Source organism: Neomonachus schauinslandi, chromosome 5, assembly GCF_002201575.2.
Source record: "Neomonachus schauinslandi chromosome 5, ASM220157v2, whole genome shotgun sequence".
Lineage (NCBI taxonomy): Eukaryota > Metazoa > Chordata > Mammalia > Carnivora > Phocidae > Neomonachus > Neomonachus schauinslandi.
In genome coordinates, this window is record NC_058407.1 from 175,881,742 (window position 1) to 175,902,014 (window position 20,273).

Sequence of the window (20,273 nt, forward strand, 5' to 3'; positions counted from 1 at the left end):
GGGCGGGTTTCTCATCCTGGGTGGAAATGAAAAGATAGAGGCCCCCCAGGACTCCCCCTCCCCATCCCCATCCGGGGAGCAGCCCCAGCCACGCATTCTCCGGGACTGGTCTTCTAGGCCGTCTTGACCAGACGCAAGGGCGTCGTGCCCAAGACAATAACATGTTAAAAAGAAACACCAGAACGTTTTACCACTGGTGGGAGTTCTCCAACGAGGTCAGGAGCTCATGGCCCGCAAAGGGTGGTCACGGTGCTTACCTCACACACCTCCGCACAGTGGAGACGTGGGCAACCCACGGCCCGCATGCTACGAACGGGAGGCCGCGTTCCCAGAAAATGACAGTGCCATTCACAACTGCATGAAAAAAGTGGCAGCGCTCACAGGAAAAGCGGGGTCAGGTGCACGGCTGCAAAGCTGTCCCCCACCCGGGAGGGGGGTCTCCACGTGCTGAGGACGAGACAGACGCTGCCACCATGAGGGGAGTGCGGAGGGACGCCGGGAGGTGTGCGCGGTCTGGGCTCATCTACTTAGTGTGGGGCGAAATTCCACAGAAAAACCCACGTTCTGCTCCGACGTCCCTCCCACTGAACTGACTGTGCCGGATGCATTATTGTGGTTTCAGAACAAGCATCACGGCACAAGCCGGGGGTCCGTCGCAGGCGTGGGGCCTGCCCCTTGCGAGGACTCCCTCCACCACCACCCTCCACAGAGAGCCCCGGTGGGTAGTTTGTGGGGGGGCTCAGCGCTCTCCTTCCCCCACCCCGTGGCCTGCACGCAGAACCTGTGACAAGGCAGGACCCCACTGGATTTGGTTTCTCACATTTAAAGAAACCACCACGTAGTTACACACGAATCACAAGACCTTCCCGACACTGGCCGCTCGTGGCCGTCCACAGCGCCCCCTGCGGGCACAGCGCGCACAGACCCGGCCACCACTGGTCTCGGCAACCGCTCCCGCCCGCCGGCCCCAGGAGCTCACTCAGAAAGGACGAGCGCTGCAAAGCCCAGTATAAAGGATTTATTTCAACTCAACAAGTAACACAAACCTTCCTTTAAATTCCATTTTACAGTCAATAAAAGTGTGTATCTCAACTCCTTCCCATGCATGATCACTGTGTATTAATCTACAACTCTTATTTAATTGTGAAAAAATAAAGTGTTTCCCCTCTCGTCATTGCTCTGGGAACATCTGGTATAGCGTGAGAAAGGGCAGATCTGCTCACTCCTGGTTATTTGGTTAAAACCTACAATGCCAGGTCAAAGGAACCAATCACCCAATGAAAATAAATACTGCATTACGAAACGTGGAAAGGACTCCTGATCCCAAATGGCCGCGGCCTCACGGTGCCGCCCAGAGCGGCTGCCCAGATGCTCTCCGGGCCACTGGCGGCCGCCCCCCACACCATCTTCGACAGGGTCGGGCCTGCGGGCCTGCGCCGCCGCCGGGTCGTCTCCCAAAGCAAACCAGACACAAAGGACAGGGAAAGGGTGGTAGCGCGGCAAGGCCTGTGCTTTATTGTGGGTCAGTCTGAAGGTGCAGGTGCAGCCCAGCCGGCCCAGCCGCAGCCCCGGGCGAGCTCACGGGCTCACGGGCGGCCGCCATCGCCTCACAACGGGAGCCCCGGGTGTGAGGGCCCGGGGTCAGGGCGTCTTCATGCAGGCCAGGCGGGCAGGGTCAGTCGAGCTCAATGGGGCTGCTGTCGTCCTGACTGTCCTCGCCCTCCTGCTCCGAGGTGCCCATGAGGCTGCTCAGAAGGTTCCCTGGAAGTAAACGCAGGGGCCGTCAGGGGCACGGCGGCTGCACGCGGTCAGCAGCACCCCCTGCCCGGGGAACCCCACCTTCCATGGTGCCATGTTCCCGGGGCCCCCCCGAGTCTCTGGGAACACTCAGCGTGACTGCAAGGCCCTGGCAGCCGGCGAAAGACCCCGAGGGCCCATCCGGGGGACATAGCACGGCAGCCTGACAGCCCCGGAGGATCGTCAGCAGAACGTCGCGGGGAGGTCACCGTCGAGCGGGCACACAAGTGCACATCACACGGGGACATCACAAAGAGGTGAGGACGCGTTCACATGCGGAAATGGTGACCACCGTCCCCCCCAGGGCTGCTACCACTGACACGTTTATTCAGAGAACAACGATTTGCTGCAAACTCAGGAGATCAGAGGGTCCCCTGAAGCCAAACCACCATGGAAAGAACAACGCTGTCTGGACAGACTCGGGCATGTGAAATCAGGTCCAACGAACAGGCCACCAGAAGCCCGGGTGCCGGAAGGGGCAAGTCTGAAGTTCTGGTGGGAAATGAACGGGCACCAAGCGTCAGGACACCCGTGGGGAGGCTTGAGGGTGGGATGTCACGCCCAAGAGACGCCAATCCACACAAACCCCACCTCGGCTTCAGATGCACGCAGCCCCACCCAGGCCCGGATACGGCGGGAGTACCTTCCACGAGACAAATCCAGACACAGTTTTCAAGTAGAAAGTCCAACTGTGTATAGCAACCTTCAAAATCATCTCAGACAAAAGACCTTTCCACAGAGCATGGTTATGGCTCAAAGGACGCAAACGCCCAGCCAGGCCAACCCTGCGGGGCCCACGAGGCAGGGTGCCCACCTGGATTTGGGCAGTAGGGCGTGAGCAGCACCGCCAAGCTTTGTGGGACAAGCGCCCACCTGAGCCTGTCACCTGGGGGCCACGTCAGCTCCGGCAGGAATACGGTGCAATCAGCGTGGGGGACATATATCCCTTACGTAGATCAGCCACCTGTGATTCTGTGACGTCACTTCCAGAAGGAAGCTGAGGAGGGAAGCCTCGATGCTGCCTGGCCGCATGAGACCTCTCAACGGCAAGACCGGTTTAAGTACGTGCGGGTGAACGATGAACTCTGTGAAGCAGCATCTACTCAAAAATCCCACCACATTCAGGCTCACAAAATCCACATTCAGATGAAGGACTAAACTGGCCGTTGGCTGGCGGAGGGAAGAAGTCCGTACAAAACCGCGGGGAAGGCCACACCATGTTGCCAGGCTAGGCAGATGAGGGGCAGAGGCCTGGCCTCCAACACCCACCAAAACTAAACCATGAAGAAGTGGACCATCTGAACAGACCAGTAACAAGTAAGGAGACTGGATCCATCATCAAAAATTCCCAACAAAGAACAGCCCTGGCCCTGATGGCTTTCCTGGTGAATTCTACTCAACACTTAATAACCAACACCAATCCTTCCCAAACTTTTCCAAAAGAATTGAGGGGGAGGGAGCGCTTCCTAACTCATCCAACGCGGCCAGCAGAACCCCAGAGATACTCCGAGAAGATCACAGACCAGTATCCCTTGTGAACACAGACCACTGGAAAACAGGACTCGGCAGCACATTAAGGACGATGCACCACAACAAGCGCTTTATTCGTGGAAAGCACAGAGGGCTCCCCGTGAGAACCCGCCAGTCGTCAGCAGAACGAGGGGAAGCCCACACGATCATCTATCTCAACCGCTGCAGGAACAGCACTTGACCAAACGCGACGCTCTCGTAAAAGCGCTCAACAAGCCAGGAACAGGAGGGACTGCTGCCCCACAGTACCCGCCGTCTCTGAAAACCCCACGGCAACCGTAATCCTCGGTGGTGGGAGACTGCCAACTCCTCCTCGAGGAGGAGGGGGAGCAAGGGGAGGGTGCCTGCCCTCACCACCTCCAGTCTGCACGGTACTGGCAGCCCCGGCCACAGCAACCAGGCATGAGGACGAGGGAAGAGGCATCTACAGTGGGGAGGAGGGAGCAAAACGATCTGTTTGCGTACGACATGGTCTTATATGCAGAAAACCCTACAGACTCCACAAAAGAGCTGTCAGAGTAAGTGAATTCAGCAAAGTGATGGGATACAAAGTCAGCACGTGACAATCAGTTGCGTTTCTTTACGCCAGCAACGAACAATCTGAAAAAGAAATTATAAAAACGTTCCATTTACAACAGCATCAAAAAGAAGAAAATACTTAGGCACTAACCTTAACCAGGGAGATGAAGGACTCATGAATGAAAACCACAGGCCACCGGGGAAAGAGATTAAAGTCATAAATAAATGGAAGCACTTCCCAAGTCTGTGGATTGGAGGACTTGACACGCTGCAAAGACCAGTGCCACCCACTGCCATCCACAGATTCAATGCAGTCCCTGTCAAAATCCAATGTCTTGTTTGCAAGAAAAGCTCATCCTAAAATGTATATGGAATTGCAATGGACCCAAACAGCCAAAACGATCTTGAAAAAGAACAAAACCGGAGGGATCGCATTTCCTGATTTCAAAACTTACTCCAGAGTGAGCACAGCAGTGTGGTGTGGGCACACAGAGACCCACCGAACAGAACACAGAGGCCAGAAATAAGCCCACAGGCAGAGGGGTCAAACCAGCTCTGACAAGGGCTTCAAGACCACTCAGGGGGAAGGACAGTCTCTTCAGCCAATGATGCCAGGACACTGGACGTCCTCGAAAAGGACGCTGGACCCCTACACCTCACACCATGTAACAAAACCCTCTAAATGGATCAAGGACCTCAATGTAAACCTGAGAACAGCAGAACTCTTAGAAGACGACACGGGGCAAAAGCTTCACCACACTGGGCCAGACGAGGACATTATGGATGGGACACCAAAGGCATGAGCAGTGGAGGAGAGACAGATATACTGGACTTCATGGAAATTTAAAATTCCGCGCATCAGAAGCACCTACAGAGAGAAAAGGCAGTGGAGTGTGGGGAGGGGTGAGCAGGCTGAGCACAGGGTTTTCAGGGCAGAAACCACTCTGTAGGACTCTTTCTAATGGTGGACACGTGTGTCTAAAACTGTACACGTATGACATCAGAAGTAACCCCAACGTAAACCATGAACTTCCGGTGTCCACGTAAGTTCATCAATTCTAACAAAGTCACCACTCTGACGGGGGCGCCGGTAACAGCTGTGGGGGAGCATGGACGGAAACGGATATTCTCCATACCTTCCTCTTTATCTTGCTGTGAAGCTAAAACTGCTTTTACTTACTTTTTAAAAAATGTATTTATTTTAGAAAGAGTGCACACGAGCAGGGCGAGAGGCAGAGAATCCCCAAGCAGACTCCATGCTGAGCGTGGAGTCCAACATGGAGTTCAATGTCAGGACCCTGAGATCATGACCTGAGCTGAAACCAAGAGCTGGATGCTCAACCGACTGTACCACTCAAATGCCCCACTGAAACTTTTAAAAAATAGTCTTTAAAAAAAAAAAAGAGGCAATCCACAGAATTGGAAAAAATGTTCAGGAATTTTATATCTGATGAGGGATTAGTATCCAGTATAGAGAAATCACCAACCTGATTCAAAAATAGGCACATGACTTGAATGGACACAGAGACATGCAAATGACCAATAAGCACAAGAAAAGACGCTCAACATCACTAACCGTCAGGGCGATGTGAATCAGAGCCACGGTGAGACCCTCACACCCACTACTGAGGCACAGACAACAGCAAACGCGGGCGAGGACACGGAGAAACTGGAACCCTGTGCACGGCTGGCGGGATGGGAAACGGGGCTGCCGCTGTGGAAGGCAGTCTGGCAGCATCTCACAAGTTAAACCAAATTTCGACGTGACCCAGCAATCCCACCTCAGGGTATATTACCCAAAGCACTGGATGCAGGGGCTCAAGCAGATGCACATGCCCCCACATTTACAGCAGCATTATGGGGTGCACCACAGAGGAATGGACGAACACAGTGTGGTTCGTCCACACCACAGGGTATGACCCGGCCTTCTAAAGGAAGGAACCCCTCTGCCCCCACGGGGACGAGCCAGACACGGAAGGACACGCACGGGGACCCCACTCCCACAAGGTCCTGGAGTCGTCAGACTCACGGACACAGAGGGCAGACGGCGGGGCCAGGGCTGGGGGAGCAGGTGGGGGTCCGTGCGTCACGGGGACAGGGTCTCCGTGTGCGGGATGGAACGTTCTGGAGGTGGACGGGGGGACGGTGCCCCTGAACTGGACACTGAGAAATGATTAAACAGCAAATTTTGGGATATGTGTATTTTACCAGAAAAAAAAAAAAAATCCCCCTTGATTCTATGGCCAAAGGAGAGAGAAGCCCTAGGGCAAACAGGACCCTCTCAGGCATGTTTGGGAATCTGCTGGAGAAGGACCTCAAGGCCAGCCAGAGACACGGAGCCTCGGGAGAGCGCCACCACAAGCCGGGCAGTGGAGAGAGCGCCCCGGGGGAGGCCAGGGTGTGAGGCGGCCATGCCGCTCTGCTCCCACCCCGCAGGCACCCCCTGCTCCAGCCTTACCTAGCAAGCCCCCGTAGGAAGAAGTCTGCTTGGGCGGCACACCGAAGAAGAGCTGTCCTATCCTGTCGAGGTACTGGAAGAGGAGGGGCGTGGGGTCACCGTGGAGCCAGAACACGCCCCATGCGCAAGACCTCCCCCACGCTCCTTTCGGGGCCCGTCCCGTTCCCGAGGGCCGCCCGGGGACGGAGGACTTCTCTTGCTCTCTGGCTGCTGCCCCCAGCCTCTCACCTCGTTGTACATCGGGTCCCGCCGCAGGGACGGCTGGTACTGCTCACACAACACCGTGAATACGGTCAGTTTGCCTCTGAAACAGGAGAACAGCGGGCCCAACTCTGTTTCCACGCGAAAATCATGGAGAGCCGAACAAGAAAAGCACACGTGCAACCCCCCCCAAACACACATTGGAGACTCACCCGTCTACAGCCAACAGCAGAAACCAGATGAAGTTGAGCAGAGGCTGTACGAACGGAGGGCCGTTCTCGATGGACGGGTGCTTCTGTGTGTATGTCGTGAACACCACCGACGCGCTGTTTTTGTTTTTTAAACAGAGAAACCTGGAAGCAACACCCTAGTAAGTGGGCGACTGATACAGCACACAGCGGCATTTCTACAGGTGCTCAGGTGAGCACGGCACACGGGATGCCTCGGGGGCACAGAAAGCTGTCCCGTCCCACAGCTCCGGCAAACCGAGGACCCGCCGGGCCAGGCTCGGTGCTCAGACAAGCTGCCCCCCGTGAGCAGGGCACCTCCTGATCGCCACAGTTGACGGGTGAAGAGATGAAGCTTCAGAAGGTGACAGTGTCCAAGGGCAGCAGAGCTCGGACACTGCAGGGAGTTGTCACGACTACAGCCTGTTTGCACCTGTCAGGCCCCTGCCTACGTGAGCAGTCAGCCCAGGGGTCCGTGGGAACGAGGCCGCAGGCCCCGGGTGCTGTGCCGGGCGGGGGACAGGCTTTTCTCTGCCCCAGGGGGGCGTCTCCACAGCTGGACTATCTGCACTGGGGGCCTCCACCTTGTTAAGCTATAGGGAGGGACCAATGGGAAGGCGTGAGGTGGTTGCACATGATCCCGTCTGGCCCAGGGACTCTGTGCACCATACACCCCACAGCCCGGGGCAGGGAGCGCTGGGGTCGAAGAAACGTCTGTCTGTGAGTTGCAGAGCGCGGAAGCTCTGAGGTGCTGTCGAGGGCATACAGTGAGCGTTCTGTGACCCCAACCCCTTCAAATTCCTAAGACATTTCCTATCCCGATGCCCGGCCACCAAACTGGTGTGTGTCTGCGGGAGGAGCACACGCGGGAGACGCCCGGAGCTCGGGCGGGCGGTGCGGGCCGCTGACCCCTCCTGTGTGCCGTGCGCACCAGCACCACCCAGGCCTGCTGCGGCACGGACGGGGAGGAGGAAACGGGGAGGAGGAAGCAAGGAGGCCTGACGGGGCGGGGACGCACGCTCGAGACGTCCGGGAAGCCAGGCGCAGCCCTGGAAACGCTTCAAAAGCACGTGCGGTCCCCATTCCAAGACACCTCGTGGAATTTATTAAATACACATGCCCTATAAGAAACAGTGGCCTGACGCTAAGAAAGCCAAAAACCTCGAAGAGGTGCCGTGGGAAAACAGACACTGGGGAGTCACAGCAGAACACCAATTCCGGACAGACACTCACTTCCGCAGCCGCCTGGCAGAGCGGGGAGGGACGGCATGCCCCGAGCCGAGAGGTCTGCAGCAGGGTCGCGGGGCGGACCCGGACGGCCACGCGGCCCGGCTGGGGCCGAGCGAGAGTGGGTACCTACTGTAGCACAGCCTGGGCCACGAACATGTCCACCTCGCTGCGGAAGCCCCTGGAGGTCGAGTACTCCACCAGCATGTGGGCGCAGCCTTCGCCGTCCGCAGAGTGCAGGAAGTGGTACCGGGACTCACAGTAGTTCTGCTCTACGGAGGGAAGGGGGACAGTGGTGCACATGCACGCGCCAGCGCGCCTCCTGCCCCCCCCCTCCTGCCCGCACACGGGGCTCCCAGCGCGTCGAGTTCCGCAACGCAGGAAGCTCTCGGGCTAACAGCACCACAGTGCCGGTCTGCTCCAGCACTCAGCGTTTCTGTTTTTTAAAAAATGACCCAAATCCGGGCGCCTGGGTGGCTCGGTCGGTTAAGCGTCTGCCTTCGGCTCAGGTCATGATCCCAGGGTCCTGGGATCGAGTCCCGCATCGGGCTCCCTGCTCAGCGGGGAGCCTGCTCCTCCCTCTCCCTCTGCCTACTTGTGTTCTCTGTCAAATAAATAAATAAAATCTTTAAAAAAAAAAATGACCCAAATCCCAATCTTCTCAACATCAGTAAGTGACTCAGGCTGTAAACCTACTGTCCCCACTCATCACTGAAAAATCTACCTGCTCCCCCCCTCCCCCTCCACACTGAGGACTCAACACCCCAGCCCCTCCTTTTCCGGCTGCCACAGCTAAGTGGGTGTGCTCAGCATCTGACAGAGCACAGGACGCCCAGGGCGGCAGCTGTGCCGAGGCAGAGACCCAGCCTAGGCCGAGCCACCTCCCAGACCACCTCCCCACACCCTGGTCCGTCTCCCGGAGCAAACGGGATCACTGCTCACAAGCCACCTGGTTCCCATGCCTTTCCAGGGCTCAGGCCCCGGCCTCTGCTGCCTGCCACCTTCTACTGGGTACACCAGCTCTCAGGGCCCCGCGTGCCGCCTTCAGGAATGCACAACAATTTGAAGTCAGCATTTCTTTGCGTACCTGTGCGGTCTCTCCTCTCTCCCTCAGACCCCCTAGAATAAGCTTTTGGTTTTAGGGCATCCTATGAGAAGAGAAATTGGGCAAAACGACACCCATGTGCTCTGTCACACCCAGGCGCAGCTCGGGCATACTGTGGGCCCGGTTCCAGACCACCACAACAAAGCAAGTTCTGCGACAAAGCAGGTCAAACTTTCTGGCTTCCCAGTGCACATAAAAGCTATGCTGACACCACACCGTCGTCTGTTAAGTGTGCGGCAGCATTATGTCTATGAACGCCTTAAGTAAGAAATGCTTGACGGCTAAGAAATGCTAACATCACCTGAGCTTTCAGGGATTCACAGTCTTTTTTGCTGGTGGAGGGTCTGCCCCGTCATCGATGGCTGCTGACTGATCAGGGTGGTGGCTGCTGAAGGCTAGGGTGGCCATGCCAAGTTCTTAAAATCAGCACTGACGTTTGCTGCACTGATGGACGCTTCCTTTCATGAGGGATTTCTCTATAGTGTGGGATGCTGTTGGATAGCATTCTACCCACAGGAGAACTTCTTTCAGCCTGGGAGTCAGTCGTCTGACACCCCACTGCTGCTTTATCAGCTCAGCTCGTATGATCCTCTGAATTCTATATGGTCACTTCAACAGTCGTCACAGCATCTTCACCGGGAGTGGGTCCCATCTCAAGAAACCAGTTTATTTGCTCCTCCATAAGACGCAGATCCTCGTCCGTTCAAGTGTGAGATGGCAGCAGTTGGGTCCCACGTTCAGGCTCCACTGCTGATTCTAGTTCTCGTGCCGTTTCCCCCACATCTGCAGTGACTTCCTCCATGGAGTCTTGAACCCCTCAAACTCGTCCGTGAGGTTTGGAATCAATGTCTATCAAACTGCTGTCACTACTGATATTTTGACCTCTTCCTATAAATTATGGATGTTCTCAGTGACATCTAGAACGATGAATCCTTTCTGGGAAGTGTTCAATGGACTTTTCCCAGAACCATCAGAGGAATCACTGTCTATGGCGGCGATAGCCTTACGGAGTGTATTTGTTAAATAATAAGACCTGAAGGTTGAAATGACTCCTTGATCCTTGGGCTGCAGAATGGATGTTGTGTCAGGCATGAAAACATTTATCTTGCTGCTCATCTCCATCAGGACTCTTGGGTGACCAGGTGCACTGTCAGCAAGCAGTACTATTTTGAAAGGAATCTTTTTTCTGAGCAGTAGGTCTCGACAGTGGGCTTACTGTTCAGTAAAGCATGTTGTAAATAGATTCACTGTCATCCAGGCTTTGTTGTTGTGTTTATACGGGACAGGCAGAGTAGATTTAGCCTAATTCTTAAGGGCCCTAAGATTTTCAGATTTTCAATGGTAAATGAGCATTGGCTTCAACTTAACGTTACCAGCTGTATTAGCCCCTGACAAGAGAATCAGCTTGTCCTTTGAAGCTTTGAAGCCAGACGTTGACTTCTCTCTAGGTACATAAGTCCTGAAAGCCCTGGACGGCATCTTCTTCTATCAGGCTGTTTCATCGTCACTGAAAATCTGTCGAGTGCGGACACCTTCAGTAAGGTATCAGCTAGACCTTCAGGGTCACTTGCCGCAGCTTCTAGGTCACTGTGCACTTTTAGGTTATGGCGAATACCTCTTCCCTAAAACCTCACAACCAGCCTCTGGTAGCTTCAAACCCTCGTTCTGCAGCCTCCTCACCTCCTTCAGCCTTCATGGAACTGAGGAGAGTCAAGGCCTCGCTCCGGATCAAGCTTTGCCTTGAGGGAATTTTGTGGCTGATCTTCTATCCTGACCACTCAAACTGTCTCCGTATCAGCAATAAGGCTGTTTCGCTTTCCCTTCATTCACGTGTCACTGGACTAACCCTTGTCACGTCCTTCAGGAGCGGGTGCTTTGCGTTCACTACTTGCTGTTTGGTACAAGAGGCCTGGCTTTCAGCCTACCTCAGCTTTGGACAAGCCATCCTCACTGAGCTGAACCATCGGAAGTGTGTTACTTAAAATGAGAGACGTGGGACTCTTCCTTTCACTCGGACAGAGGCCACTGTAGGGTCATGAACTGGCCCAATTTCAATACCGTTGGGTCTCAGGAAACACGGAGGCCGGAAGAAGGGGAGAGACGTGGGACGGGCTGGTTGGTAGAGCAGTCAGCATACACACATTTATCGGTGAAATCCACCCTCTTCCATGAACGCAGCTCCTGGCGCCCCAAAACCAGGACAGTATCAGAGACCACGGTCACAGACCATCGTAACAAGTGATAATGAAAAAGCCTGCGCTGTTGCTAGAACGACCGACTGTGACGCGGGGACACCAAGTGAACAAGTGCGGTTGGCAACGTGGCGCCAGCAAGCTTGCTCGAGGCAGGGCCGCCACAAACCCTGACTTTGTAAAACGTGCGCAACCGAACGAGGGACACCTGAATAACGGACCACCACACGCAGCGAACACGCCCAGAGGCGGCGAGCTGCGGATGGCAAACCGACGTGGCGGCAGATGGCTCCGCCCCCATCGGGGGACATACCTCCCCGGAGGTCCCCACCTGGGCCTGCCCCAGGCACCACAGCTCAGCAGACATCCTAAGCACAGCCTCCAGACACCGTGGACGCTGCAGAGCAGGACAGGACGTGGAATCCGCGCTCCTCTACTTGGGGTTTGTGCCTCAAGCACTACGTGTAACTGCGGTCTCTTGAATTTTAAAACCGTCCCGTTAAACATCCACGCCTTACAGCTGGCTCTTAGCCAGCGAGGGCTCTGAGGGACTCCTGAAGCCTCAGTTCTGCTTCTTTGCCACAGACACTGGGTCATGCCCCATTTTCTTCCTGGCATCTCCCCACACACCCACAAACACAGACCGGGCGTAACGGTGCCAAATCAACGCTCGCTGATCACAGAGGGTTGCTGCAGGCGCTGCCATCCCCCTGCACGTGCAGACTGAGCGCCCCTGGAAGACAAGGCGGGAGTCCAGGGCACCCCTGCCAAGCTGGCGAGTGCAGATGGCCCCCCACCGAGCTCAGCGAACGCACACTAGTGTCCTGTGAGCGGGACAGACAGACAGAAAATACACGGGGACCATGCCAGTTGGGCAGGCCAGGGCGGCGGGCTGAGGCCAAGTCCGGAGGAGCAAGGCGCCCACGGGAAACGTGCGCCAGCAGAGGAGGGAGCCCACGATGGCGACGGCCTCGGCCTCGAGGTGTCAGCTGCTAGTTCTCGGGCCCCACATGCTTCTTGGATAGGGGTGGGGGAGGGATTCCACTGCACCCTCCAAGGAGCGTTTCCTTGACTGTCCAACTTTGAATTGACATCTGACCGTTTTCTCGTCATGTCCCTCCCGGGTGAGGGTAGGGCTGGCGTGCCAGCACGCAGGGAATAGAGAAACCTCCCGCCTCGTGGGTCACAGTGGGTGGGGACACACAGTGGAGTGAGCACCACTGCCCGCAGATGCTCACACGGCTGGCTTCCCAGCATGAACAAGTGCTGGGTTCATGGCGGGTGCCCACCACAAGCAGGAACGCGCCCTGGGCCTGCTGACTGTGGAGGAGACAGATCCGTCTGTCTGACCACCGTGCCGCCTGCTGCAAGCAGGCTGTTTCCAGGAGGAGCTTGCTGTCACAGACATTGCTGGTAGAAGGCTGCCCCCAAGTGAAGGAGGCTGCCCCTCTGCTCCCACCAAGGCACCTGCCCACCATCACATCCCTTCACCTACCCCTTGCCCAGCCGTACCCCCACGAAGGCTGATGCACTGTGAATGAGCCGCCTGCAAGGTACTCACCACGTAGGAGACAGCTCTTCAAATTCTCCTGAACAAACGCTGTTCAGGGCACCCAACCAAATGCCTTTTCCTGTGCCTGAGAGCAAGACTCAGAGCTCAGGATGGGAACCACACCCAGGAACTACCAGGATCCCCCCTTCGTGGACTGAACAGTCCCCACAAATGCTTATTCAGAAGCTGAGATAAATGTGAAGAAAACACAGAGCAGGGTGCCATCAGAGGGCCAGTCTGGGGAGGATGTCCCAGAAAGGAGGCTGGTGGGGGTACGGTCAAGGCCCACGGGCAGGAAGGGCCAGGCCGGTGGAGAGCAAAATCTCCCCTCCTTACCTCCTGTGGCCCATGAGTTCACCTGATTAAAGCGGCTAACACAAATACAAGCCGCGTGGGGCATAAGAAGGGACAGCTGTCCCCGGGATGGCTCGCACCCGCCCCTGAGAGCTGCTGTCTGCACAAGTGCCCCCGGCCTACCTTTCCAGAGGGTGAGGGCCAGCAGCTGGTGGAGCCGGGGGTGGCCCAGTTTCCCAGATCCTCCACTGGACCACTTCAGGGCTCGAGACACAAAAGCCACTCGTTCTGGAGAATTTGGGTCCATCAAACTGAACAGTTTGGCCAGATTTTCTAAAACAACACAAACACAGACTCTTACCCAAAGAAACACGCTACTGCTCAGCTCTGTATGCTGTATCTTATAGAAGTTCACTACAACAATTACTTCACTTCAAAACCTGGAAATTGGCATGCCGGGGTGTCCTCATCATGCATCCTCCCACCCCCAGGTCCCAGGACCCCCCCCAACCGACCTCTCAGCTGCAGAGCCAGCAGCCACATGCTCTTTTGTGGCCTCATGGCTCAGCCTTTGTCGGGGAGCTGGGTGGGAGGGTGGGCTCTAGCAGGGAGCTGGCCTGCAGAGGAGCAAGACCTGGGCAGGTAGGGAGGTAACACGCTGGGATGCAGAGGCCGGGAGCAGGCCCCTCCTCCATTCTTCTGGCTGGGCAGCTCCTAAGAAGGACCTCCCCCATTGCACATTTACCACATGGGGCAGGCTGGCAAGCCAGGTCTCTCAGACAAACCAGAGGCCACCATCCGCCACAGAGTGTGCACAGGGGTGTCATATTCCACATGAAAAGGTACCTCATGCACAGTAATAAAGCCTCACCCAGCAGCTCATCGGCCACCTCGACTTCTGCCTTCTCCAGCGACTCTAAGACCAGCATGGACAAGTCCGCAGCACTATTTTGCTATAAAACATGGAAGTGAATAAAAATCACAAAAACAGCTCTGGCTTGTTCTCAGAAGCCACGGCAAAGCTGGACGGCCACTCTGGTTTCCAGCTAGCAACGCACGGTGGACCGAAGCTAAGGACACTACTCTGAGCCCAGCACTCACTCGGCAGTGCGGCCTGAAGGACCAAGACCCCAGCTGCACGTGCACCAGCTCTCTCAGTGCCCCGGGACACGAGGACACTCGCCTGGCTGTGGCCAGTGCCAACAATAAGGCCTCTCCCTGGAAGGTCCTTTTCCAACCCGCAGGCCCCAAGCAGGGAAGGGGACACCCCAAGCAGGGAAGGGGACAAGGCCCCTGCGTACTTGGCCGTGGCTGAAGAACAGCAGTGCCCCTGAGCACATGAGTTCCCGCGCCTCTGTGTGCTTGCTCTGTGACATGTATCTGTGAGAGAGAGAGAGCAGAGCCCCAGTTAGGTCCAGTTAGGCAGATGCTCCACCACACACATCCTCCAGAGTCTGACATACCTGTTGATGATGTTCACCCAGCCCAATGGCTATAGTTTGGAGATTAAATGCTAAAGATAAAACGTTTGCGTCAACGTGAAAGCTTCATAAAGCAAACAATCCCGTACACGGGCACGCAGGCGCACAGGCCTCCTACCAAAGATGGAGTGGAGCTGTGTGTTGTTTCCTGAGGCCCACCACCTCACCCAGCGGTCACAGCACCCTGCCCCCCTCGGAGTCTGTCCAGGCTCCACGCTGGGGTGCTCCATGGCCCACGTCCCCCTGGTACACACGGAGTCCCTGCTGTCAGCAGCTCGGACCTCAGCGGACAAGGAGACCTGTGCCCCACATTGGAGAGCAGCGCCCGCAGCGGATGTCGTCTGCGCCTAAACAGGCCTGGAGCAGCCCAAGGGTTTCAGCAGGACCCAGAGAAAGGCTGGCTGACTTCCACCTTGAAGCACAGGCCTGCCCCGGTGGTAGGAGCTGCGTGGGGGACACAGCGGCACACTGGGGGCCATCAGAGAACCAAGGGTCAAGGCTGCGCTCAGGGGTTGGGAGAGCGGGAGCTCCAGGACGGAGACTCACAGGTGGGGGACACACACACACACACACACACACACGCAGCACCCACTGTGATGTCACTGCGGTCCCCACCCCCTCCCTGTGCTCTCCTCTTACCCCGCCCCCTAAGGGCCCCTCCACCCCTCTGGCCTGACTCACTTTCCCACTTTGAGCACATTTCTCAGTTTTCTGAACTGCAGAGACAGAAACACAGAGCGGCCAGAGCCCAGCAACTAACTCAACACAAACAACCGGGGGATGGTCCGTCTGCAACAGACCAAGTTCAGCGAAGCACAGCTGGGTCGGAGAGAAAGTCAACAGCAGGAAGCGGCTTCCCAAAGCACACACGGAGCTAAGCACAGGTGGTGCCGGATGCTCCATTCACTGGCTGGAATTTAACTCCACGATCATCAGAAAAGAAATACAACCAGTCAAGTCTGTGGCTCCCAGTTAAGACACAACCAATTAAAGATACTGAAGCAGCAGCACGGAGGTGCTACCGAGACAGGCAAACACCAAACACACGCACCTGGGAGCCTGTCTGCAGCTCACCCGGACCGACGGGTCAGGTGGGAATGCGAGCGCTTGGCTGTTCAATTAACCACAGAAAAGGTATTTTCTTCAAAAAGGGTCCACAACCAGACAACTCCCCAGAAGAACACAGCCCCATCACAGTCACACATGGGAACCCAGCTGGCCCAGACACGCCCCAACAGAAGACCCCATCTGCTGGGTAGGGGGGTGGGGCTGGAGAGAAGAACCTGCACCCCAAGAAAGAAAACCACCGCCAGCCTGCAGGTCATCTGCACAGCCTGTGGTTTCTGCAACAGCGCTTTTGAGAGCCCTCTCTCTCTCTCTCCTTCGCACGCGCACGCACACAGCCTACTCCCACACCAACCCTGCTCATCCCAGTCTGGTCCTGCCAGGAGCCGCCCTGCACATGACCTGGGGCCAGCACTGCCACGGACTGTTCTGGAAAGACAAGTATTCGGAGGCACACCACCTCATGCTGCCATTTCCATGGATGTATAGGCACTTATCCTAAGTGACAATCTTGCCAGCATGCTGCTACTTACAAAAGACAGGACAGAACTCTGGACTCCTCCGTCTGATGCACAGCAAGAGACCACCTCTCAGAACACCAGATAAAAGAAGTTGCTAACAAGCAGGTGACAGCAAATCCCTGGGGTAACAGGGCCTGCTTTCAAGCACCTGCCTGGGGGCCTGGGGGGGGGGCGGGGCAAAGCGCCCTGTCCAACACTCTTCCCATCCAGGTGAAATCACCTGTTGCAGATCAAGGAAAGCCGAAAACAAACAGCGAAAGGCAACCCTGAGAAATGAACGTGCTTCTTTCTGCAGAACTCAGGGAATGGAAAGGAATTTATCATCTGGGTCCAAGGCTCCGGGGCGCTGAGAGCAGATGGAGCAAGAACCCTCCAGCCCGGCACCATCCATGCAGCCCCAACGGCAGGGTACCTGCTCGGCACACCTTGTGGGCACATGCCGGTGTCATCTGCCAGCCAACAACTGACTGGAGGGGGAGCAGAGGGAGAAGCAGACTCCCCACGGGGCTCGACCCCAGGACCCCAGGATCCCAGGATCATGACCCGAGCCAAAGGCAGACGCTTAACCAAGTGAGCCACCCAGGCGCCCCTGTAAGTTTCTCTTTTAAAAAATTTTTCTTCATTTAAGAGGCAAAACCACACAAATCTCAGAAAGGCCCCTGAGGGGGAGGCAGGCTGGCTGCAGAGGCCCTCCCGGGAGGTGACAATCCTAATACTGGGCAAGGGGCCCTCTGGCCACCCCGCAAAACAGCCATGAAAGCCAGAAAGGGGGTGGAGGAGGACCGAGCACCAATAAACCCACAGGCCTGGAAAGCGCATTCCCTCCTCGTCCTGGCAGAGAAAGATCTGAGACACTGGGTGGCCACCCACTGGCACCAGCAGCACCGAGTGGTCAGAGCCCCCAGCCGCGCCACCAGGCCCTAACTACTGCCCACACCTGAGGCCCTCGCACGGAGTAAGTCTGACCCACCGCACTGCCCGACTGCGTGCCCCCTTCTCCTTCAACTGCTGGGAAACACAATTAAAACAGTGCAGTTTGGGGGCACCTGGGTGGCTTGGTGAGTTAAGCTTCTCTCTTCGGCTCAGGACCTGATCTCAGGGTCGTGGGACTGAGACCCCTGCTCAGCAGGGAGGCTGCTTCTTCCTCCCCCCTCTGCCCCTTCCCTTGTTCGTGCTCTCGTGCGCGCACACGCTCTCTCTCAAATAAACAGAATGTTAAAACAAACAAACAAACAGCAAGTTGGTGAATGTATGCCAACAGGTGAGTAGGTAACAAGCTGTGGTCCATCCACACCACAGAACACCACTCGGCAACAGAAATGAACTAGTACTTCACACGTGGGTAAATCTCCAAATGATCATGCTGTGTAAACTCAAGATGTACAAAAAGAGGATATGATTCCACTTACAAAACATTCTAGAAAATGCAAATCAACCTATGGGCCGCAGAGAGCAGTGGCTGCCTGGGGCAAGGGGTGTGAGAGATGGATTCTGAGAACAGAGAAAGAACCTTTGCGGTGAATTTTCGGTGATGGATGTTCTCCATATCTTGACTGGGGGCGGGGGGGTCGCTTCATGGGAACATACATGCCAAAATGCATCAAACTGCACCTTTCACGTAAACACTTAAATACGGACACATATATCGACTTACAGAAAGACCAAGAACCTAGTATAACCCAGTGCATCAGACTCGTCCAGGAGCCGCACACCCAGGAGGGTCTCAACGGGGCTGAAATCACAGGTCTGCAGGGACGGTACCCTGGGAGCCAGGGACAACTCCAGGCTAGTTCAGCCAGGCCTTACGGATGGCCATGAATGCCACCATTAACTCTGTCCCCAGTGGGGCCATGGCAGATGATTTATTTTTCCCAACTCCCGAGCGGTGTAGGTGCACCCCAGATGCCCCATGAGGAAGCCAAGGCTGGTCTTAGATCACACAGCACAGGTGGAATCCGAAGCCAAGTCAAGGCTGGGGGTGGAGAGCCTGCTTTCCATCACCACCCCCAAACATGGGCAGACACACTTGCCTCTTCACAGCTCGTCCCACAGGGCAAAACTGTCTCAAAAAAGAAACATTGTTTATTTTTGGGAAGATCCAGTTTTGCTGATTAATCAGCGGGGAAATATCTACATAGAGAGAACAGCAAGCACCCGGGCCCATCTGGAGCGCTGGAAAAGCTCCCCTCACGCGGACTTCTGGCTGGTGAAGCTGCCAGGCGGAGGAGGCCTACGGCCCAGCTGTGCTCACTCCTACCCGGGCTTCCTCCAAGCCGCGGAGCCCGAGCATGGCCGGAACAGGACCTGAGAGTCCCCGGAGACGCTGATCCGTCTTGTCACTTACAGACAATATCAAAGTCTAGGCCTGAATGGTGAAAAGGGCCGCCCCAACGGCCCTTCAGTACCCTACCACAACAGTTCGGGCAGAAAAGGCCCTCCACGGACCGGACTAAACCCCTACACCTGTCGTTCAGACCTACCCCATCCCAGCGAACCCCCCCACTGCTCCGCCCGGACCGTCCAGGATCGCCGAGCGCCCCACACACGCGACGACGACTCAGGTCACAGCACAGCTCCCGTGACCGCGCAGCCCACGCGGGGACCGCCGCAGGCCACACACCTGCCGACGCGCCGGAGCCGCACGAAAAAAGCACCTCTGATTTCGGCGCGCCCCGCGGCACTCCCCCCCCGGCGCGCGCAGTGAGCCCCGCGCGGCCCCGGAGCTCCCCAGCGCCCTTAGCCCCCGGGACTCGCCGCCGGGCCCCCAGCATCGCCCCAACCCTCGGGTCTCGCCGCGCTGCCGGGGCCCCCCGCGTTCCTGCAGCCCCCGACCGCGCGGGTGCAGGCGCGGCGCCGGGCTCACGGACACGGCTGCTCCGGCGCGAGCCGCGGGGGCCGCGGGGCAGGAGCACGTTTCACCCGCACGACCGGACCGCCGGGGGCCGCAGACCCCGGGGCTCGGTCCAGGCGAGGCCGCGGATGGGCGACGCCAGGTCGGGGCCCGGGGAGCGGGGAGAGGGTCGGGCAGAGGGAGGCCGGGGAGGAGACGCCGGGCTGGGGTAGGGGCAGGGGCCGGGGCCGGCGTCCTCCATCCTCCGCCTCCCGGCCGCCCGCCTGCTCCGACCGCCGCGGCGACAGGCAGCAGCGCGAGCCAACGGGGACGCGGGGCGGCGCGGCGCGGCCAATGGGAAGCGGCCGGAGGCGGGGCGCCGGGCTCGGCGGAAAGCCCTGGAAGGCGGCGGCCGCAGCACCGCGGCTACCTGAAGAAGAGGGTCCGGTACATTTGGTGCGCCTCGTAGTAGTCGCCCTTCTCGACGCTGGCGCGTAGCTTGCCCTCCACGCGCTGGACCCCGCCGCGGTTCCGGGCGCCGTTCCGGGCGCTCTCCTGCTCGGCCATCGCCGCCGCCGCCATCGGGCCGGCGCTCCGCGCAGGGCTGACGCTGTCGCAGGCGCGGTCGACAGCGCCTCTCGGCTTCCGTCCCGGCGGCCGCCCGACGCCCTCTACGGTGGCCCGCGAGGAGCCGCGCGCAGCTGGAGGCGGGCGCACCGGCGGGCGGCCACGTGATCGCGGGGCGGGGCCGCAGACCCTGCGGCGGGCGGCCACGTGACCGGGGGCGGGCCCGCGGAGCCTGCGTTGGGCGGCTTCGCGGCCGCGGGGCGGAACCGCGATGGGCGCGCACGTGACCGTAGGGGGCACGCTGACGCTACAATGGCGACGGCACGTGACGGCAGAGCGCGGGGGCTGGGCCTACCCGGCACGAGTGCGCCCGGGCGGCTGGCCCGAGGCTTAGCAACCACTAGTTCAGCGGTGGGGATGCCGAGGTTTTGAAATAAAAGCCATGTTTTCATGCTTTCTGCCGCAGGCCGCCCTGGGGAGGTGAGGGTGACTAAAGCCGGGTCCTGTTTGGCCGGGTTTGGGGACCAAAGAGAGGTCCAAGTCCGGGTGACAAGTCATCGCTCGAGAACGAGCAGTCGTCGGCTCGCTTGGACACAGAACCGCCTGTTAACGCGGAGCTGGAGGTCTGGGGGGAGACGGGGACAAGAACGAGCACAGGGACAGGGACGGGGGCAGCGGACGGGTTCCGGGCACGGGGGCAGGGACGG

At 57.7% G+C, this 20,273-nt stretch overlaps 1 protein-coding gene across 3 annotated transcripts; it reads right to left on the reverse strand.

Annotated features, from left to right (window-relative positions):
* Positions 1 to 669: 669 nt before the first annotated feature.
* GET4 (guided entry of tail-anchored proteins factor 4) lies at positions 670 to 19,657 on the reverse strand. Of its 3 annotated transcripts, XM_021680262.2 has the most exons (10): positions 14,865 to 14,980; positions 14,566 to 14,615; positions 14,404 to 14,482; positions 13,974 to 14,055; positions 13,286 to 13,435; positions 8,093 to 8,231; positions 6,718 to 6,858; positions 6,533 to 6,608; positions 6,305 to 6,377; positions 670 to 1,761 (listed from the first exon to the last, which is right to left on the reverse strand). In XM_021680262.2, the coding sequence occupies exons 3-10, from the start codon at positions 14,476 to 14,478 to the stop codon at positions 1,676 to 1,678; spliced, it is 822 nt and encodes a 273-aa protein (XP_021535937.1). In that variant the 5' UTR covers positions 14,479 to 14,482; positions 14,566 to 14,615; positions 14,865 to 14,980; the 3' UTR covers positions 670 to 1,675. The 3 variants fall into 3 exon arrangements, with proteins under 3 accessions (XP_021535937.1, XP_021535935.1, XP_044771678.1); XM_021680260.2 differs by lacking the exons at positions 14,566 to 14,615; positions 14,865 to 14,980 and adding an exon at positions 19,430 to 19,657; XM_044915743.1 differs by having other exon boundaries at positions 14,566 to 14,980.
* Between the last annotated feature and the right edge of the window lie 616 nt (positions 19,658 to 20,273).

Bases quoted from the DNA above. Each gene is read 5' to 3' on its own strand.
- GET4 (XM_021680260.2), bottom strand. From the start codon at position 19,581: ATGGCGGCGGCGGCGATGGCCGAGCAGGAGAGCGCCCGGAACGGCGCC. The intron at 14,483-19,429 runs GTAGCCGCGGTG...TCTCTCTCACAG, and splicing joins TACCGGACCCTCTTCTTCAG to ATACATGTCACAGAGCAAGC. The intron at 8,232-13,285 runs GTAGGCCGGGGG...TTCCCTCCGTAG, and splicing joins GGCCCTCACCCTCTGGAAAG to AGCAGAACTACTGTGAGTCC.